The following is a 22,488-nucleotide window of genomic DNA, read 5'->3' as shown; positions in this document are numbered from 1 at the left end:
GGAATGGAAGGCTAAGAGTTACCTCTGCTGCAGAGGATAAGTTCATAGAGTTACCAGGCCTCAGAACATTCAAGCCCTAAATAAATGCTTCACAGAGTTCAAGAAACAGACACATCTCAAACATCAAACTGTTCAGAGGAACTGTGTGACTCAAGGCCTTCATGGTCGAATTGTGCAAAGAAACCACTACTAAAGGACCCCAATAAGAAGGAAGAGCTTGCTTGGCCATAGACACATGAGCAATGGACATTAGAACCGTGGAAAAATTTGTCCTTTGGTCTGGAGTCCCAATTGCGAGTTTTGGTTCCAACCGCCGTGTCTTTGTGAACACGGTGTGGGTGAAACGGATGGATCTCCGCATGGTATTTCCCACGGTCACAGCATGAAGGAAGGGTGATGGTGTGGGGGGTGCTTGGCTGGTGACACTGAGTTGTGATTTATTCGAAATTCAAGACAAACTTACCCAGCATGGCTACCACAGCATTCGCAGCGAATACGCCATCCCATCTGTTTATGGCTTAGTGTGCATCTATCATCTGTTTTCAACAGGACATGACCCAACACACCTCCAGGTGTGTAAGCTGCTATTGCCCAAGAAAGAGATGATGGAGTGCTACATCAGAATGACCCTGCCTCCACATTCCCCGACCTCAACCAAATTGAGATGGTTGGGATGATCGGAACCCGCAAGAGTAAGGAAAAGCAAAGGCCAAAAGTGCTCAGCCAATATGTGGGAACTCCTTCAAGACTGTTTGGAAACACCGCATTTCAGGTGAAGCAGTTGGAGAGAATGCAAAGAGTGTGCCAAGCTGTCATCAAGGCAAAGGATGGCCAGTGAAGAATCTCAAATCTCAAATATATTTGATTCCTATTTAACACATTTTTGGTTACTACATGATTCCATGTGTATTTCATAGTTCTTGATGTCTTTCACTATTATTCTACAATGTGAAAATAGAAAATATAAGAAAAACCCTTAAAATGAGTAGTTGTTCTATAAACGTTTTACGCGGTAGTGTAATGTGCTGCGCACTTTCTAAACGTGCATGTACAGTAGTGTGTTTTTTATTTATTTATTTTACCGTTATTTTACCAGCCCGTAAAGTTATGACTGAGAACACGTTCTCATTTGCAGCAACGACCCTGGGGAATAGTACAGGGGAGAGGAGGGGATGAATGAGCCAATATAAAGGGGATTATTAGGTGACCATGATGGTTTGAGGGCCAGATTGGGCATTTAGCCTAGACAGCCGGGGTTAACAACCCCTACTCTATACGCCCGTTGCCAACAATTGTTGCCCAAAGTTTAGAAAAAAACAACTAAAACTGAACATAATTCATGATGATTTTTATTTTATTTCTGTTCGTTTTGAAGTCAAAGATAATAGATTCAGTGTAGTTTTATTTTTTCGAATGGGTTTGTTAATTATTGTTTTTTCATGGTTAGTTTTAGTTTCAGTTTACTATTATAACCTCGGCTCCCACACATGTGTAAACATTAAAGCTTTCCTGAGTGCCTAGTTTCCAGGGCCAGAGAACATGTTGGGGAGTYTCTCTCTGTCTGTTTTTTGTGTGTCATGCAGTAATTTAGCTGTCAGAAGAAATGGCAGATTCTTTTACACTGTTGTCTAAATGGAGGTTATTTACAGATGTAGTATCTTCATTTGTTGCTGCACAGCAGGGAATGCAATCTTGTAGTCTATTCGAGGTTAGAAAAAGGCTTCTAAAGTTAGCAATTTCCACTTTAAAATGTCAGACTTGATTTGCCCTAACGAAAAATTGATCAACCCATACAAAATGTTTTAATTCATTATAATCCACATAATAATTCACATGTCCTGTTGCTGCAGGACTATTTTCCTGTTGTAGCAAACTGGCTCAAATTAAGATCCTACAAATGTATGTGTGTGTCAGTGTAAAGAGAGATGTCAAAGTTGACGTTGGATAAAACAATGGAAAGCTTGTTATAAAAAGATTCGTATTAACAAATATTCTCATGTTGACAGACTTTGTGTAAGAATATGTTATAATAATTCTAGCATGTCACTGAACTTGCAAATGAGTCCACGCATCTTCCTCCAAGGCATTTACACAATCTATATGAATAACGTGCACAGCTGATCTCTTTTTATTAAGGGACCACTGAACAAGAAGATTGTAGACAATCTACTCCCAGGTGAGAGCTGGYMACGTCCATGCAGTCCCAGTTACAGCAGCTAATGCGCTAATAACCAAAATGCTAATCAGATGTTCATTGAGTTTAGGGAGCCCCAGATAGTATACACCAATCTTGATGCTCCTTTGACGTCATTGCTCTCAATCTGTACGTCTCCAACACACCTGGGAGTCATTACCCCAGACACACACACACACACACACGTGCACACACATACTTACACACGCATGCATGCACTCACTCACTTACACACCAGCACACATGTTTAGGTAGTTCCACAGGCAGTTCCACAGGCACACACACATATATACACAAACACACTTAATTCCACACACTTCATTCTTCTTGAGGAAACAGGGGAGACTGAGCAGGGCTACTACTGCAAGTCATGTTAATGCCAGTGCTCTGAAAGGATAAGATTGAGCTCATGATCAGATAGGGAAAACACTGTCACATGGGTTGGATACAGTACAGCTAGCCTCCATACATCTCACAGAGATAGTATTATCTTTCAGCATTATGTGTAAATGATTTACCATGTAGAGAATGCATAGCATAGATATGTGAATGATGTTGAGGTAAGCCTAACTGTAGTTCAGTAGCAGGACAATGATGAACCTTACCCAGTGCAGCCATCGATGACCGATAAACAATTATAGGTGCATGAAGAATCTATTTTTATTAGGCCTGCTAATAGTACTCAAGCCTTGCAAATTGTGAGTAAAATGCCACCAGATGGCTAGTATTGACTAGCATACACTCTTAGAAAAGAGGATTCAAAAAGGATTCATAAACTGTCCCCATAGAAGAACCCTTGTTGGTTCCAAGGAGAACCCGTTCYGTATATCTACTTTCTCAGGCTGGGGAAAATATCCCTGTGGCTTTCCCCTAAAGAGCTTATCTTTCTCAGGCTGGCCAACATGAGACATGTCTCCAAGACCGCTCAGTTACATAACTGATGCACTGTAGCTCATCCAGAGAAATTATAATCCTCCGTTACTATGGATACAGCCGTCCCAACAGGCCTTCATTTGTGCTGGGCGGGAGAAATTACTTGAACTAAAGGGGTCCTATTCTATTCAGTCACTGGTGTTCGGAAATGTGGGGTTAAAGATGGAATAACACAATGTGTTAAAGGTACAATCTGTTCGATTTCCTTCTGCTGATTGTTGATAGTGTATTGTAATTAGTTATAATATGCCCAACCTTTGATTCTTTTGAAGAATATGATATAATCATGTTAGTGAGCCCAACAACTTTAAATATTTCGTAGACACGGGTTATTTAAATGTGAATATTTTATGGACTGCACCTAAATGGTTACACAAAATAAACTAATCTGGAAAATAAGGATTTTAGGATGTTATTCCCTATCTCAGAAAAACTGACCTGAAACAGATACTGATTGAGCAGTCCTATATCTCAATTTTCTGATGATGGGTAATAGACCAATTCCAGTTGTCAGCTTCAGTTGCAGCGGCCTTAACAGTCAAACAGCAATGTGGTTAACTCTGCTGACCGCTCCTTGTGTTTTGTCTGTGGGTGGATGAGACGCAAAATAGAATTAAGTAATGGAAATAAACACTATTAGATTACACGGCTGCAGAGAGAAAGAGGTTTCATCTGGCAATGAGCCAGAATTGGATAAATCATCCAACTCATATTGCTCATGCTGTCAAATGCGGCACAATGTTGTTGTACACAATATCCCAGAGGTAGACGGAGAGATGTGTTAGCGTCAAGAGTAAGGTTCCATGTAGGTTATGGAACCTTTATTGCGATAAGAAAAACTCCCGTATTATATATAATATCATTAGAACAGTTCTATATATTAGAGGAAGGGGGGATGTACTAGACCTTCCCGTTAGCCAGCTGTTATAGCCTAATATTGTTAAACAATGCTGTCATACAAACGTCGTTATGCTACTGGTTTAGTCGGCATATTGAATATATATCGATTATGTGAATCTAGTGACAAAGTYTGAATAAACGTAATTGTAGAGAAAGGCTACAATTCCATAGATCAATAGATGATATGTAGGGGCCTAGCTATTTTGGCACCATTACAATACGTAGTCAATGGCACACGACACGCCCTTTCTCGTATCAACCCATAACACAAGTAGGCTATTATGGTAAGTAGACTCACTAAGTAGTGAATCCATAACATTAAAGATATAAACAAATTAAATATAATATAATTAGAACAGTTCTAAATGCTCACTATTGCTTTCACAGTTGCAACGTTGTAACAATTTGATATTGATAGCAAACCACGCCTCTCAATACTTGGATAAATGCAGGGACGCGACACGTGACTCTGTAACCAAAATCAAGTATGGCGGAATCTGTCAGAAAATGATTATTTCGCCAGTAGACTTCCCTAGTGATAAAGTCAATATATTTATTCTGCATCTTTCTCGGGACAGGGCCACCTRTTGGAGCTTCTAGGTGAGCATATCGTTTATCTTTTCGACGAATTTAGCTTGTTGAAGTGCGAAAATATTCAGGATGTTTCTTAGGCAATGATGCATCGATTACGGGCGCGGGGACAATCCTATCAAAACAATGTCTGCTGCCTGAAGTTTCCAGTTGAGCTGCTCGCGCTAATAATACACTTATTCTTACAAAAATKAATTGAATTAGCACAATATGTTGGATATAGAAAGAGTGTTTATTATTATTGTCCGACGTGCTGCATGCGGGAAGAATATGTATGTTAGATCGCTAAATGCCTATCTGGCGCGCGACATATTTAGCTACGCACGGTCTCTGACGTGCCTTGATTTGTTCCTGTGTTCTATTTTTAGAACATGGCGGTGGATAGTGCTATAGACATAAATGTTGATAGGGATAGTGTATCAGCATTTTTTTTTTTGCCGTTCTAGATCGTAAATGTTACGCAATGTTAAATGAAGAACTGACTGGGAAAGTCAGCTGTGTCTGTCAATGGGCGGTGGTGAAGTAGCTGTATGCGTCAACCTTTTTTTGTGAATGGGGGACGTGCTGGTGAAATTGTGGTCAGAGAGAGCGAAAGACGGACTGCATTTTAGCTATTGTGTTTTAGTACAACATCCTACTGAATATTTTAGTATGCCTGCGTTTTATTTATTCATCAGAAAGCAGTTTTTTTTTACATTCATGACAAATGTATACATAATTAAAGAATGTGTAGATGTGTATGTAGCGTGTTAAAAATCTACCAGGTACTGAAGATAAGTAACAAAATTATATTGTAGATTGGTCATAGAGCTATACGCCCTGGGTCTCTTTCTCTGAGCTAGAGGGACTGTCTCTCCAAATCTGTCACCCTGTATCACACAACCAGTTTGGGGACAATGGGGCCAGACAAGCGTGGACACACACACACACACACCAAGCAAATCCCATAGACAGAGGGTGCAGGGGCATAGCGCCCCAGGGGTTTACCCCCTCCTCTACACAGACACACACGCACACAAAACCCTTTCCATCACAAAGCGTGAATGTGTGCCAGCCGTGACCGACTTTTGGAGGTTTGTCCCGCAGCTCCACTCTCTGCCCCTCTGTCTTGAGAAGCCCTCACCACAACCCCCCACCCCACCTCTCTCAACACACGTCCTCCCTCCCTCCAGGCCATTAGCTTAGCCCTACACATGATGAGTGGTCTAGTAGTCTGTGTTTGTTGTGGGTATTCATTCCATCTGTACACTTAATGATGTGTTAGTGTAGGGGGATTCAGAATGAATAATGATTGTTTCTGAATCCAGCTCAGATTTATGTTGCTGATGCATCATCCTGACTTACTGCCCCTCTCTATCTCTCTCTATCTATCTCTATCTCTCTCTCTCTATCTCTCTTTGAAAGGCTGGTACAAGTGAGCGGGTGTCTCTGATTGGATTACCTGAACAGTAGGTTGTCTGGTGGAGGACTGTTTCCTGTTGCTGACCAGTGAAGACACTTGCGGATGATTGTGTTTCCTGTTGCTGACCAGTGAAGAGACCTGTGGGTGATTGTGTTTCCTGCTGAGGAGTACTGTGGCCCTGATCTTGGTACACATCAGACCAGCCCCCTTCCCTACACACACATACACACTAACCCCCCCGACACACACACACTAAACCCCGACCTACACACACTAACCCCCCCGACCTACACACACACTAACCCCCGACCCACACACACACTAACCCCCCTGACCCACACACACACTAACCCCCCGACCTACACACACACTAACCCCCCGACACACACACACACACTAACCCCGACCCACACACACACACTAACCCCCCCGACCCACACACACTCCACCTGTCCCGTCCTCCTCTCTCCAGGCCGTATATTTTAAACTTCACTGTGGATTCTCCAAGGACCATCCTGTCAACAATGACATCACACAGTCACCAAGGTAAGCATTTACCATGCTCACTGGATCCATCTCACGTAGGCCTAATGTTGTGCTTTGTGTAGCTGTACCATCTCAGAATACCTCCCCTGTCAAATCTTATTGAGGTCAATAAGAAACGATGACGTGGACTCACTCAAAATAATATTTAGGTATTTTCTGTTTCTTTGGCTTGTTCTGTAGAAAATGTCATTTGTGCACATGATTGAATATACAGTATGATGATGTGAAGTGTCCTACTGTTCCGCCTGTGTTCGTCAAATTGCGTCCACGTTAAAGAGTTAGGCTAACTAAAGGTCTCTACTGTTGTGGATGGTGCGATTGGCCGTGTTTACCTAACACACTGGGGGATGTGTGCACTATAATATCATCGCCCAGGTAACAACTGGAGTGCCCCTGAAAAGGCTCAGGGTAACCCCTCCAGCCATAAAGTATATATTATGAATGATTCCTGACGATACCAGGACAAGAAAATATCTCTGATTTTCTCAAAATTGTATTCATAGGATGGTCCTTTGGAGGAAGGATGGCTGACATATATTTGACATTTGTATATAAAAGCATAATTGTGAAATAATTTATCAAAGTTGGCATATTTATGACATTTTTGCCTTACCCAGGCTTCCTTTTAAGACTCCATAATGTTTCATACAGGAATCACACCTATACCACATCCGCTAGGAGCCCAAGGCAGGCTACAGTACCTGGAGTACTTCAAATATTATGATATCGGCCATTTTATTTCAAAGTCTTGATAGTTGGACTAATTCATGTGGCGGCCATGATGTTTAAATTTGACTTGAATAAATACTGCTCTGCGTACTAAGTGGCACCCAATTGCCTAGTGTACTAGCTTTTGACAGTCACTATATAGGGAATAGGGTGCCATATAGGATTGTCCTAAGTTGTGAGAGACCTTAGAGGTAGGGCTACACCATACTAGGTAGTCCCCACTCCCCAGCCGAGCTCAAGCCAAAGTAACACATTACATCGTTAGTTGATGCCTGGATTAGTTAGCCTCAACACTTAGAGTTTTAAATCCAGTCTAATGCTTGTTGGAGATTCTCCATCCTTTTCTCTGTGAGTATAGTGTGATACCAACCCTTTCTTTTTCTCTCTCCATTCTTCTTTCACTTTAAACTGAGCTACTGTAGATGTMWMCGCGCCTGTGTGTGATTGTTCCCATGTCTATGATCTGCATGGGCATTATGAGTCCGTTATGAGCRTACTTCCAGCTGCTTTTTTTTAAACTTCAGTTTATTTTAGTAAATACTTTCTTAACACTTTTTTTTCTTAACTGCATTGTTGGTTAAAGGGCTTGTAAAGTAAGCATTTCACCTGTTGTATTCGGCTCTTGTGACAAATAACATTTTTAATTTGATTTGCTCCTTTTTGTCGATCATTTGTGGAATTGCAGGCTCTTCAGTTTAAATATTATACTTCCTCTAAATCTTTTCTAAGAAACTCCCCCCCATCTCTCTCTACAAGTTGGGCTATAGGCTAGTTCTCAGGAATAGGATCAGCAGGTTCACTGTGCAGTCTGTATGAGCGTATATCTGAGAACAAATATGACTGTTTGCATAGAAGTGATTGTCTGCTCGGCGAGCTTAGCATGTTAGCCGTTGACATCTGCTCAACATTGCGCTTGCGCTAACACACACAGGCTACAGTAGCCTAGTTTCATTGAAAGATGCTTAGTGCTACATTCGGAAAAAAAACATTGTTAACAATATCCACAGCTACTTAGCCAGGCCTGGTGACCATCAGCTGATGCAGACGGTGACCAGTGACACAGAGATCCATTTGTGTGTCCTCACACATTAAAAGTCAGTCCATACCCATTCAACAACGTGATTTGTAGATCCTCGCTAGACTAGAGCTACTAATACACATGGTGAGCACACCTTCTTCACACAGCTGAATATGACATGTAGGCCTCTGAAATGGATCTGTAGGGCTCTGAAATGGATCTGTAGGCCTCTGAAATGGATCTGCAGGCCTCTGAAATGGATCTGCAGGCCTCTGAAATGGATCTGCAGGCCTCTGAAATGGATCTGTAGGCCTCTGAAATGGATCTGTAGACCTCTGAAATGGATCTGTAGGCCTCTGAAATGGATCTGCAGACCTCTGAAATGGATCTGCAGGCCTCTGAAATGGATCTGCAGGCCTCTGAAATGGATCTGCAGGCCTCTGAAATGGATCTGCAGGCCTAGTGTAAACAGTGGGGTTACCAGGTATTTCAGACTGTTGCTGCAGTTTTTCCCACACAAAAAAACAGCCCAGTGGTTCTCTGCCAGGACCTGTCAGTCTTCTCCGTCACGCCCCTGTGGTTTTCCCATGATCCTCGGCGGCGGCCCCTCTGTGGTTGTGGTCACTGGTCAGACAGGCACGCTTATCATCAGTTCCCATGGCGATGCAGTGACTGCCCGGGCTGCCCTGTGCAGTGCCTGTCAGTTTAGCTGCGGTAGATAAGAGACCTGCCTGCCCACAATCACAGCACTGTGTGGGTGTGTCACTCCCTTAGCTCTGTAGCTGTCCCATTAGTTTTCTCTTCCTCCATTCTTCCATTTGTTAGGAAGAACATATCGGAGATTTTTGTCTTCTAATGATTTACTTTGACAAAAGTCTGAATGCTCGTCATACACAAAGCAAGCATGCACGCGCATTCGGAAAACATAGGCCCAAAGCCTTTCAAACTCAACTCTGGACCTCGAAGCTAGTTCCACTGCATATTGTCATTGTTTCCCTCTAATCTGGTACCYATTTATACCCCTGCCCTAGCCCTTACATCCTGTGTTGTTGCTAGGTTTTAGAGCTTCCTCGTGGAACAGTTGGATGCCTGCAGTGCAGAGGTTGCTTAACCATCTACTGAACGTAATGTCTAAGCACACAGACTAACGTTGTTTTTGCGGTCGTGAAGAGATATTGAACGAGTATCCCACCGGGCCTCATAAATAGGCTTAATATTTCATCAGAGTAGGAAGCAGCACATTGATAGTGTTGGGAAATGATAGCAGTGCGCTCTAGCCGGCAAGGTTTACGTTGTCCCACTCAGTGATTCTAAGGTTTCCTGGAACCACCGCAAACATGTTTACCATAGCTAGAGCTGGCCCGGCACTGAGTCATGACACACACACTGTTCCATTCAGAGCAGAGGCACGCTCGGTAAGTGATTGGGCGGTGGCTTTTTTTGAGCTTGAATCTTTTCCTGGGAAAATGTCGTTTTTTGAGCCAATACATCTTTGGCCCACGAGATGAAAGTGAAGCTGTCCAGTCTATTCACATTGACAAAGGACTTAACCTACTGTAATTCAACCTCTCCTATCTCTGTTTCTATGGGGGTTTTATGTGGTTGAACCAGTGAACTCAACATGCTACTCCTTGTCCTCCAATACAAGGCTCCTGTTGATGTGGGTTCGAAGAGGAAATGTTTCTAGTATTATACAACTTTAAGGTGCTGATTGGCTCTCTGATATAAGGCATATGGTGAACAGCAGCACACCTGGTTGTGGTTTACTGCTTCAGATCAGAGTAGACTGATCTTGGCTACAGAGGGTTTGATCTTCATGTTATCTTCTTCCTCAGAGAATAAGTGGTGAAACTAGTAGACTGACCGTGTGTGTCTAAATGTGAGCGTGTGTGTGTGTGTGTGTGTGTGTGTGTGTGTGTTCTAAATGTAGCATGTATGTGTGTGTGTCAATTTGAGTTTGTGTGTGTGTGTGTGTGCACGTGAGTGTGTGTGTGTTCACGAGAGCGAGTGTGCATGTGTGACGGCGGAACACTGTTTTTGTCTCCTTACCCTCCTGTCATCCCCTTCTCCGTCCATTATGAAGATCTCTCTCCTCCCACCACACACTATCCAATCCTACTAGAGGTGAAGGGGAAACCACACACTATCCAATCCTACTAGAGGTGAAGGGGTTAACCACACACTATCCAATCCTACTAGAGGTGAAGGGGTTAAACCACACACTATCCAATCCTACTAGAGGTGAAGGGTTAAACCACCACATATCCAATCCTACTAGAGGTGAAGGGGTAAACCACACACTATCCAATCCTACTAGAGGTGAAGGGGTTAAACCACACACTATCCATCCTACTAGAGTGAAGGGGTTAAACCACACACTATCCAATCCAACTAGAGGTGAAGGGGTTAAACCACACACTATCCAATCCTACTAGAGGTGAAGGGTTAAACCACACACTATCCAATCCTACTAGAGGTGAAGGGGTTAAACCACACACTATCCAATCCAACTAGAGGTGAAGGGGTTAAACCACACACTATCCAATCCAACTAGAGGTGAAGGGGTTAAACCACACACTATCCAATCCAACTAGAGGTGAAGGGGTTAAACACACACTATCCCAATCCAACTAGAGGTGAAGGGGTTAAACCACACACTATCCAATCCAACTAGAGGTGAAGGGGTTAAACCACACACTATTCAATCCAACTAGAGATGGAGTTAAACACACACATATCCAATCCAACTAGAGGTGAAGGAGTTAAACCACACACTATCCAATCCTACTAGAGGTGAAGGGGTTAAACCACACACTATCCCAATCCAATTAGAGATGGAAGATTAAACTACACACTATCCAACTAGAGGTGAAGGGGTTAAAATCACTCCTACTGCACATGAGAGAGCCGTTCACTATCCATGGGCTATTTATAGCAACACAAGTGAGTGAATGCATGGTGAACAAACAACCATTGTTGCTGGTTTCTTTGTGTGTGTGTGTGTGTGTGTGTGTATATTTTCTGCATGATGGAGCAGTTGTCAGTGGCTGCTGTCATGTGCTGCAGAGCAGACCTATAAATAGAACAACCAGAACACTGAACACAAGGCTCATGGCAAAACACTCCTCTTCTGTTAGCAACTGTTGTCAATGCAACTCAACAGCTTTCAATAGCATGTACCGTAGAGGAGGGATGGTTGTCTCTCTGTCAAACACCTGTAGACACACATCTCTTTATCAGTGTGAGCCCAGGTGTGTTGATGGATGTCTAGTGCTGATGGCACCTTGAGACAGGTGGAGACAGAGAATATGTACACGTAGATAAACTAAACATGTTACACTGTTGACAGGGTGATGTGGTTGGGTGAGGTCATTCAGTCCCGGGAGAGGGGTGTGGGTTGGGACAGACAGAGGCCCTGCTGTACTCGGACAGGTGGTATAGTCTGGGATGTAGCTGAGGAATGGCCGGGCCATTGTTACATTGTGTGCGTGCGTGTGCATTTGTACGTACTGGTAAGTGTCCAACCAGATTTCTTTCTGTCAAAATGCGCATTTTCAGCTTCTCTTGCCAAATGTCCTCATTGCACCAATGACCATTGACAATAACTTCTGACAGACCTTCCAGCCTGACAGTTTGTCCTCTCCCTCACCAAGAATTGGCTTAGGCCTGCTTTGGCCTGGTCCACTCTAGCCTCCACCAGCCCAACACATCCAGACCAGGGGTTATGTCCTGCCTGGGTGAAACCGCCCTGGACCCTACCATCCAACCTGACTGTCCAGAGTAAGGCTCCACTGAGCGTCCCGTCCCCTTAAACAAACACCCCATTATGGGCTCCATACTGGGGCCTTGTCCCTCTGCCTGTTCCTCAGCTCTGTTTTTAATTGGCATTAGGCTAGAGACAGCGGCGGGTAAAGGAGATAATGAGAGGAAAGAGTCTCTTTGTGCCCGAGCCGCCCGAGGCCTTTATGTCCCTAACTCCACACAGAGAGAAACTGGATACAGGGTGTACTGCCAACCGCAATTACAGTTTACACAGACGAAAGCAAACCTATTCTGGCTTTTGACACGGCCTGTCATTGTTTGTCTCGAGGGACAGGCAAGGGGAGGAGGACAACGATATCAAGTTAAATCTGGTATGTGAGCGGAGAGGAGCTGGATGGATGGCTGGATGGACTGGCTGATGGATGGATGGATGGATGGATGGATGGATGGATGGATGGATGGATGGATGGATGCGCGATTGGTGAAGTGCTAACTTTTTTTTATTTATGTTTTTTTTGTTCATTGTCGGGTATCTCTTATAAGCCAGGCTGACATGAAGCTAGGAGGTTCTTAGTGGCATTGCAACGCTCGTGCCTCTTGAGTTCTGGTGGTTCTGAAAGTGTGAGGTTAATGATGGGCTTATTTACTAGGCAACTTCCCTTCTCTGATCGTCAAACAAAGTTGGTCTTTTCAAACCAAGCCCAGCGTGTAGAGTTAGAGCCAGTCTTCCAAGGCCACACTTCAATGACATTTGTTCACTTTTCTCCTCAATTAATATTGCCCATTTTCCTTAAATCATCATATGCATTGCATATAGGTCACATGTTATCTACCATGCTATGCCATGTCAAATGGCGTCTGTGATGCTGGGAAACAGAGATACATGCCTACTCCTCCACTCATTACCCTCCAATGTTTTTCTGCTCTTCTCCCAGTGTGAACGGGAACCTAAAGGTCGCTCTGTTCACAGAACGGGTCTCTTTATGACAGGACGTCAGAGCCTGCCCAGAAGTCAGGTCGCTGATTGTGGGCATGTTGCTATGACGTCAGATGCTGACCCCAGGAAGTGAATGGGGTGGCCCTAGAGGAAGTGTCTCCTAAGGAGAGGCCTGTCTGGTTGATGGTATTGTTCCTCTGTGTGTGATCTCTCCATGGTACACACAGCGGGGAGGGGAAGTGCAACCAGTGTAATGAGACAGGAGCATCCTTCCTGACTCTGTGTGTGTGTGTGATTGTGTGTGTGTGAGAGGAGTGATTTACTAATGAGCGTGGAGTGCATGAACGTGGACTGCAAATGGGTACATGAGGACTAGGGCTGTGATGATACCAGTATTGTGAACAGATCAAACTCTTTGGTCTTTTAATAACTGCTGTATGTAAAACGTGTGCTATCGCTAGGAAAATAAATATGACTTTTGATGACAACATAATGATGTTTGTTTCCAACATTAGGGCTGTTTTTCTAAAGAAGTTAAATCACTTTGTGTTTGTGTCCTTGCCACGATACTACAGAGTATCGCGATACTGGTACCGTCCTGGCCCTAATGAGTACCAATTTATTGTAAAACACACATCCCATAGCAGTCTATGTTCCCATGGGAAGAAACACAACAGTGGACAGTGTGGCTGTGGCCTCCTTCCAGTGTGAGCTGTTTGGTCTAGTTAGAGACTACAGTACTAACAGTTTGGTTCTAGTCTAGTTAGAGACTACACTACTACAATTTGGTCTAGTTAGAGACTACACACTAACAGTTTGGTCTAGTTAGAGACTCACTACTAACACCTTTGGTCTTGAGCTCTCAGTCTATAAGATACTACTACAGTTTGTCTAGTTAGAGACTACACTTACTAACATAGTGGTTCTAGTAGAGACCCCGTATAACAGTTTTGGTCGGTAAGACTCACTGACTAACATTTGTCAGTTAGACTAAATATCAGGTTTGCTTTGAGAGACTAAGTACTAACAGTTGTTGGGTTCTAGTTGAGACTACACTACTAACGTTTGTTTAGTTGGATAGTCTAACGTTTGGTTTAGTTGGATACATACTACAGTTTTGGTCTAGTTAGTGGGTGATACTATAAGTTTGTGTCTAGTTTAGAGATGTTATCGTTTGTGATTAGTTCTGGTAAGTACTATCGTTTGGTCTAGTTAGTAAGACTAAGTACTACAGTGTGGTTGTCTAGTTAGTAGACTATACTACAGTTTGGTCTAGTTAGGTATATAGTGTTTGTCAGTTAGACTAATACTAAGTTTGTGCATTAGTAGTGTGTAACATTCGTAAGGGTCGCTGTAACATAGTCGCACACCAACAACAACACAGTATTACTGTGTTATTAGTTAAGTCGGCCTGCAGTGTAGTTAGCTGTGTATCTATTTGGAGTGTGATTTGTCTGTGAGAGATATCATCTGACATTGTGTTTGCATGTGTCTGTGTATAGCTGTTGTGTATTAGTGTTTGTCTGTGTATTAGTAGTGTGTATTAAGTGTGTCTGTTCTGTATGTATATTAACAGTTGTCTGTGTTATATTAACAGCGTTCTGTGTAATAGTAGTGTGTCTATGTGTATTACGTGTGTGTCTGTGAATATTAACAGTGTGTGTCTTGGTTATTAGCAGTGTGTGTTAACAGTGTGTCTGGTGTGGTAGCAGTGTGTCTGTGTATTAGCGGTGTGTGTCTGTGTGTATTAACGGCGTGTTTCTATTAACGGCGTGTGTGTGTTAGCAGTGGTGTCTCTGTGTATTAGCAGTGTGTCTGTGTATTAGCAGTGTATGTATTAACGGTGTGTGTCTGTGTGTGTTTAGCAGTGTGTCTGTGTGTATTACGGTGTGTGTATTAGCAGTGTGTCTGTGTGTGTGTTAATGGCGTGTGTGTATTAACGGCGTGTGTGTATTAACGGTGTGTGTGTGTGTGTATGTATTAACGGTGTGTGTTTGTGTATTACGGTGTTTCTTGTGTGTATTAACAGTGTGTGTCTGTGTGTGTTAGCAGTGTGTCTGTGTGTATTAACGGTGTGTGTCTGTGTGTGTTAACAGTGTGTCTGTGTGTATTAACGGCGTTGTGTCTGTGTGTATTAACGTTGTGTGTCGTTGTGTATTCACGGTGTGTGTCTGTGTGTATCACGGTGGTGTGTCTGTTATTCACAGTGTGTGTCTGTGTATTCACAGTGTGTGTCTGTGTATTCACAGTGTTGTCTGTGTGTGTAGCAGTGTTGTCTGTGTGTGTTAGCAGTGTGTCTGTGTGTATTAACAGTGTGTGTCTGTGTGTGGTAGCAGTGTGTCTGTGTATGTAACAGTGTGTCTGTGTATGTAACACTGTGTCCTGTGTGTGTTAGCAGTGTGTCTGTGTATATTAACAGTTGTGTCTGTGTGTGTTAGCAGTGTGTCTGTGTGTATTAACGGTGAGGTGTGTGTATTAACGGTGTGTGTCTGTGTGAGTCCTATAAACAGTGGACGTCAATCTGGGTCATCTGAGAGGTAACGTGTGGGTCTGCCATCTGTCCTCTCTCTCACACTCACTCTCCCTCTCTCACTCTCTTTCTCTCACTCTCACTGGCCACACCTGGACTGCTCACTGTAACTCTGAAGATAAAATACTCAACAAGGCTTTGATCACACATTGCTATTTGTCATAAATGACCTCTTTGCACCATGTTTTGCCTCATCCTCCCTGATCTGCAAGGTGAAGCAGACATACAGACGGCTTCTAAACTAGACATGAGAATTATCCCCCCCACACACACACACACACAGCCGATTGAGTTAGTACTGCATGGTATAGCCCAAGGCCCGTAGCTAATTAAACCTCTGTGTGTGTCTGGTCCAGGGAGAGCTCCAGAAATAGACCAAACACAGCAAGACGCTAGCCTGTTTTCCTGTTTCTTTCCCCCGAAGGGACCCCACATTTTGTTTTCGACGCCTATCTGTTTTTAAAGAAGTTAAAGAAAGCAAAGCATCTTCATGGCTTGATGCAACATTATGTACGCCACTGCCAAGTGTGCTTATCTGGACAGCAAACCTGTGTGTGTGTGTGTGAGAGAGGGGAGATTTGTTTTTAGTTTTTGCATCTGTAGGCCATGCCCTTTTCTGAGGTGTTTTGTTGCTCCTGGCCATGTCATTATGCTCTCTGATCTCTCTAATATCGTAGCCTCTCGTTTCCCTGATTCTTTCCTTTCCCTCCTTTTTTCTTGTTGATCATTTTCTCTATAGCCCCTGTTCCCTCCCCCTCCTTTTCTCTTCATCTCAGCCCCTACCCAGTTTCCCCTCCGTCTCCCCCCTCCTCTCTCCCCCCTCCTCTCCTCTGTGGTTGGTCTATTTATAGCCCTGTCTTCCCAGGGCTCGGCTGGTACAAAAGCCTTTTCATGTTGCCACTATAATTTCAGCCTCGGTGCCTACGTACACAGACGGGAGAGAGGCATGGGCACACAGCTAGGTGTGTGTGTGTGTGTGTGTGTGTGTGTGTGTGTGTGTGCGCGCGCTGTACCCAAAGGGAGTGTTATTTTTACCTTTCCCCTCCTCCTTTTCTCTCCCACCCTCTCCCCTTCTCTCTCCATCCCTTTCTCCCACACTTGCTATGCTGAACCTAATCTTCCACCTAGTTCAAAGTCCCGGTCTTCAGGAGCTGGCATCATTTGGGTGCGTTGTATTTGCGGAGATATTCACTCTGACTATTGGTCTGTGCCATGTGTCTGCCATGTACTTAGCTGTGTGTATTAGTGTTTGTCTAGCTTGTATATGTAGCTGTGTGTCAATTAGTGTTTTCTGTTGTATTAGCTGTCTGTCGGTATTAGTGTTGTGTCCTTCGTGTATTAGCTTTGTTGTATCTAGTGTTTGTCTGTGTATATAGCAGTGTTATTAGTGTCCTTGTTCTGTTTATTAGCTGTGTGTATTAGTGTTCTGTCTCGTGATTACTGTGTGTATTAGTGTTTGTCTGTGTTATTAGCTGTGCTGTATTAGTGCTTCTGTCTGCTGTATTGCTGTGCTGTATTAGGTGTTGTGTCGCTGTTTAGCTCGTGTGTATTAGTGTATGTCATGCTGTCATTAGCTTGTGTATTAGTGTTTTGGTCTGTGTATTAGCTGTGCATGTATTAGTGTATGTCTGTGTTAGCTTTTATTAGTTTTCTCGTCTAGCTTAAGCTGTGCCGTATTAATGTGTCTGTTCTGTGCCTGATTTAGCTGTGTGTATTCAGTGTTGTCCTGTGTTTAGTAGTTGTGTATTAAGTGTGTCTGTCTGTGTATACTTAACAGTGTCTGTTTATATTAACAGCGTGTCTGTGTAATAGTAGTGTGTCTATTGTATTACGGTGTGTGTCTGTGAATATTATAACAGTGTGTGTCCTGTGTGTATTGACTGTGTGTTAACAGTGTGTCCTGTGTGTGTAGCAGTGTGGTCTGCTGTTTATTACGGGTGTGTGGTGCTGTGTGTCTATTAACGTGCTGTGGTCTCTCTATCAACGGCGCCGTGGCCTACTCTCTGCTCCGTAAGACTATTGCAGCGCCTCCGATTGCTACACAGAATGCAGCGGCAGTCTCATCGTGCGCTGCAGAGCGCGTATCCCTGTCTACAGTTGGTGTGTGTTCAGCAGTGGTGTCTCTGTGTACCCAGCATGCTGCTGTCACCCTGCTTCTGATGTCATTTCAGCAGCATGTTGTATGTCTAGATATAACGCAGTTGTGCTCTCCTCATTGTGTGCTGTGTGATGTTAGTCAGTGTCCGTGTCTGTGTGTATTAGCGGTGTGTATTAACGGCATGTGTTCCTGTGTGCATGTGTTGCACAGTGGATTACGCTGTGTGTCATTAAGCATCGGGTGCAGGCTGTGTGTATTAACGCCGTACCCGTGTGTATTAAGTGTGTGTGTATGTGCTTAGCTGGATTGTGTCTGATTAACGGATGTTTCTGTGTGTATTAACGTTGTGTGTGTAACGGTGTGTGTTGTAGCAGTGTGTCTGTGTGTATTAACGGTTGTGTGTCTGTGTCTGTGTTAACAGTGTGTCTGTGTTTATTAACGGCGTGTGTTCGTTTGTGTATTAACGGTTGCTGTGTCGTTGTGTATTCACGGTGTGTGCTCTGTGTGTATTCACAGTTGTGTGTCTGTTGTATTCACAGTTGTGTGTCTGTGTATTAACAGTGTGTGTCTGTTGTGTGTGTTAGCGTGTGTGTCTGTGTTGTTAGCATGTGTGTCTGCTGTGTAGTTAACAGTGTGTGTTGTGTGTGTTAAACACTGTGTGTCTGTGTGTGTTAGCAGTGTGTCTGTGTGTGATTAACGGTGAGTGTGTGTGTATTAACGGTGTGTGTCTGTGTGTAGTCCTATAAACAGTGGACGTCAATTCTGGTCATCTGATGAGGTAATCATAAGCTGTGGGTCTGCCATCTGTCCTCTCTCTCACACTCACTCTTCCCTCTCTCACTCTCTTCTCTCTCACTCTCACTGGCCACACCTGGACTGCTCACTGTAACTCTGAAGATAAATACTCAACAGAGCTTTGATCACACCATTGCTATTGTTCATAAATGACCTCTTTTGCACCATGTTTTGGCCTCATCCTCCCTGATCTGCAAGGTGAAGCAGACATACAGGACGGCTTCTAAAGCTAGAACTGAGAATATACCCCCCCACACAACACACACACACACACACACACACACACACACACACACACACACACACACACACACACACTGTCTGATGAATGAACGGTGCCATTCCACTAAGCTTCCTTGAGGGCAGAGAACCCCTGGCATCTCAGCATGAGTTCCCAGCGTAGATTCTCTGCTGTTTCCAGGCGATTCAGGCTCTCTGGGTCCATAGCGAAGCGACGGTAGCTCCGTTAGGCTGATGCCGCGGTGGCTCCCTCTCAGAGAGGTGTAGTTCGGTCGGTTGTCGYTTGATTGRGGGAGGGTTGTCTCGATGTTGCGGACCATATTTGAAGCGGAGTTCTCTCCCTCTCCCACAGAGGGACTCCTGGGCAAGGAGCAGCAGCTGGATGTCCTGAAGACATCTGCCCTCAACCACATCCCCACAGGTAGGAGACCAACACATTACCTGTCTGTCTTTCTTTCTGTGACTGAATGTCGATCGTTGTCTTTAGAATGTGTGTTTTTTAAGGTCTGTCTGTCACCCAAAGCTAAGATGAAAGCAATCCGGCTTTCTTGGAGGAGAAACGTTATGTGTACTAAAACTGATAAGAATGCTGAAGTCATTTCACAAAATAACATTTGCGGGGTGTGACYTATAACTTCAAATTAAACCAAATCGTTTACAGTCATGACTACTGGTTTCAATTTAATTTGCAGCAAATACTTTATGAATTTATTGTAACAAATCAGCTTGCAAGGTTGCTAGCCAACTAGCCTGCTAACGTTAGCCCTACTAGCTTGCTAATGTTACATTAGTACTGGGTAAGTCAGACAGTTGCTATAATCACCTAGCTTACAGCTACATTAAAGTAAAGCAACGTTTTGGAAATACATAACGCCATTTAACCAGTTACCAAATTACCAAAATAATGTTTACCGGTATATGCAGTTATCTAAGCCAGCCAACTAAAGTTAATTTTTTAGCCTACTAGCCTAGCTAGCCAACCACCACGGTTGACATAGCTAAGGAGGAAGCCAGAAAAAACTAGTCACAGGCAGGAACCACAGAACACAACAGCGGGACATACCGATTGACGGCTGAGTTAGCTACAATAGTCAAAGAAGAACCAAGGAGATGCCTTCAGAGGGATAGTCAGATACACTATATATATATAAAATAGTCCAAATAAAATAAAACACTTGAATGATAGGTGTTCCAAACTTTTGACTGGTACTGTATATATATTATTATCATCTGATGCAATATATATATATATATATATAATATTATATATATCAGTACCAGTCAAAAGTTTGGACACACCTATCATCCAAGTGTGTTATTTTTTATTTTACTATTTTTTTAAATATATATAGTGTATCTATTACCAAAAAGATCTAAAATATATTTTGATTTAACACTTTTTTGGTTACTACATGATTCCATATGTGTTATTTCATAAGTTTGATTCTTCACTATTATTCTAAAAATGTAGAAAAATAGTCAAAATAAAATAAAACACTTGAATGATAGGTGGTGTCCAAACTTTTGACTGGTACTGTATATATATAGTAGCCACCTTTGCCTTGATAGTAGCCACCCTTTGCCTTGATGACAGCTTTTCACACTCTTGGCGTTCTCTCAACCAGCTTCACCTGGAATGCTTTTCAACAGTCTGAAGGAGTTCCACATATGCTGAGGCACTTGTTTGCTGTTTTTTCTTCACTTCTGCGGTCCAACTCACTCAATTGGGTTGATGTCAGGTGATTATGGAGGCCAGGTCATCTGATGCAGTACTTCTTCACTCTCCATTTTGGTCAAATAGCCCTTACACAGCCTGGAGTGTGTTTGGGTAATTGTCCTGTTGAAAAAAAAAATGATAGTCCCATTAAGCCCAAACCAGGTGGGATGGCGTATCGCTGCAGAATGCTGTGTGGTAGACATGCTGGTTAGTGTGCTTGCCTTGAATTTATAAATAAATCAGTGTCACCAGCAAAGCACCCCACACTATCACACCTCCTCCTCCATGCTTCACGGTGGGAACCAACATGCGGAGATCCTCCGTTCACCTAGTCTCACAAAGACACGGCTGTTGGAACCAAAAATCTCACATTTGGACTCATCAGACCAAAGGACAGATTTCCACCGGTCTAATGTCCATTGCTCATGTTTCTTGGCCCAGGCAAGTCTCTTCTTATTGGTTTCCTTTAGTAGTGGTTTCTTTGCAGCAATTTGAACATGAATGCCTGATTCACACAGTCTCCTCTGAACAGTTGATGTTGATGTTGTCTGTTACATGAACTCTGAAGAATTTATTTGGGCTGCAATTTCTGAGGCTGGTAACTAAGGAACTTATCCTCTGCAGCAGAGGAAACTCTGGGTCTTCCTTTCCTGTGGTGGTCCTCATGAAGCGCCAGTTTCATCATAGCGCTTGATGGTTTTTACAACTGCACTTGAAGAAACGTTCATGGTTCTTGAAATGTTCTGTTTTGACTGACCTTCATGTTTTAAAGTAATGATGAACTATCTTTTCTCCTTGCTTATTTGAGCTGTTCTTGCCATAATATGGGCTTGGTCTTTTACCAAATAGGTCTATCTTCTGTATACCAATGCTACCTTGTCGCAACAAACTGATTGGCACAAATGCATTAAGAAGGAAAGAAATTCCACAAATGAACTTTTAACAAGGCAACCTGTTAATTGAAATGCATTCCAGGTGCATGAAGCTGGTTGAGAGAATGCCAAGAGTGTGCAAAGCTGTCATGTAAGTCGCTCTGGATAAGAGCGTCTGCTAAATGACTTAAATGTAAATGTAAATCAAGGCAAGGGTGCTACTTTGAAGAATCTCAAATATAAAGTATATACGTTTATGGTTACTACATGATTCCATATGTGTTATTTCATCGTTTTGATGTCTTCACTATTATTTCTACAATATAGAAAATAGTAGAAATTAAGAAAAACTTTTGAATGATTAGGTGTGTCCAAATTTTGACGGGTACTGTACAAACGTATGTGGACACTAGAGGTCGACCGATTATGATTTTTCAACGCCAATACCGATACCGGATTATTGGAGGACTAAAAAAAGCCATATCGATTAATCGCCCGATTTTAAAATATTGTTTTTATTTGTAATAATGACAATTACAACAATACTGAATGAACACTTATTTCAACTTAATATAATACGTCAATAAAATCAATTTAGCCTCAAATAAATAATGAAAGGTGTTCAATTTTGGTTTTAAAATAATGCAAAAACAAAGTGTTGGAGAAGAAAGTAAAAGTGCAATATGTGCCATGTAAAAAAGCTAATGTTTAATGTTCCTTGCTCAGAACATGAGAACATATGAAAGTTGGTGGTTCCTTTTAACATGAGTCTTCAATATTCCCAGGTAAGAAGTTTTAGGTTGTAGTTATTATAGAAATTATAGGACTATTTCTCTCTCCGATTTGTATTTAATATACCTTTGACTATTGGATGTTCTTATAGGCACTTTAGTATTGCCAGTGTAACAGTATAGCTTCCGTCCTCTCCTTGCCCCTACTGGGCTCGAACCAGGAACACATCGGACAACAGCCACCCTCGAAGCATCGTTACCCATGCAGAGCAAGGGGAACAACTACTCCAAGTCTCAGACGAGTAACGTTTGAAACGCTATTAGCGCGCACCCCGCTAACGAGCTAGCCATTTCACATCGGTTACACCAGCCTAATCTCGGGAGTTGATGGCTTGAAGTCATAAACAGCGCAATAGCTGCTGGCAAACGCACGAAAGTGCTGTTTGAATGAATGCTTACGAGCCTGCTGGTGCCTACATCCCCACACACCCAC

The 22,488-nt window shown here is 43.0% G+C and overlaps 1 protein-coding gene across 1 annotated transcript in view; it reads left to right on the top strand.

The window, feature by feature from the left end:
- Positions 1–6,402: 6,402 nt before the first annotated feature.
- LOC112076855 (histone deacetylase 4) overlaps positions 6,403–22,488 on the top strand; it is a gene marked incomplete at its 3' end in the record, with an annotated part of 34,963 nt that continues 18,877 nt past the window's right edge. Inside the window, exons 1-2 of the mRNA XM_070441479.1 lie at positions 6,403–6,566; positions 19,028–19,096. Of these exons, the coding sequence (XP_070297580.1) occupies positions 6,545–6,566; positions 19,028–19,096 (91 nt within the window). The remainder of the gene's footprint in view (positions 6,567–19,027; positions 19,097–22,488) is intronic.

This window comes from Salvelinus sp. IW2-2015, unplaced genomic scaffold (assembly GCF_002910315.2).
Source record: "Salvelinus sp. IW2-2015 unplaced genomic scaffold, ASM291031v2 Un_scaffold4091, whole genome shotgun sequence".
NCBI lineage: Eukaryota > Metazoa > Chordata > Actinopteri > Salmoniformes > Salmonidae > Salvelinus > Salvelinus sp. IW2-2015.
The sequence above is the reverse complement of the archived record's forward strand: the minus strand, read 5'-3'. Positions and strand labels throughout refer to the sequence as shown.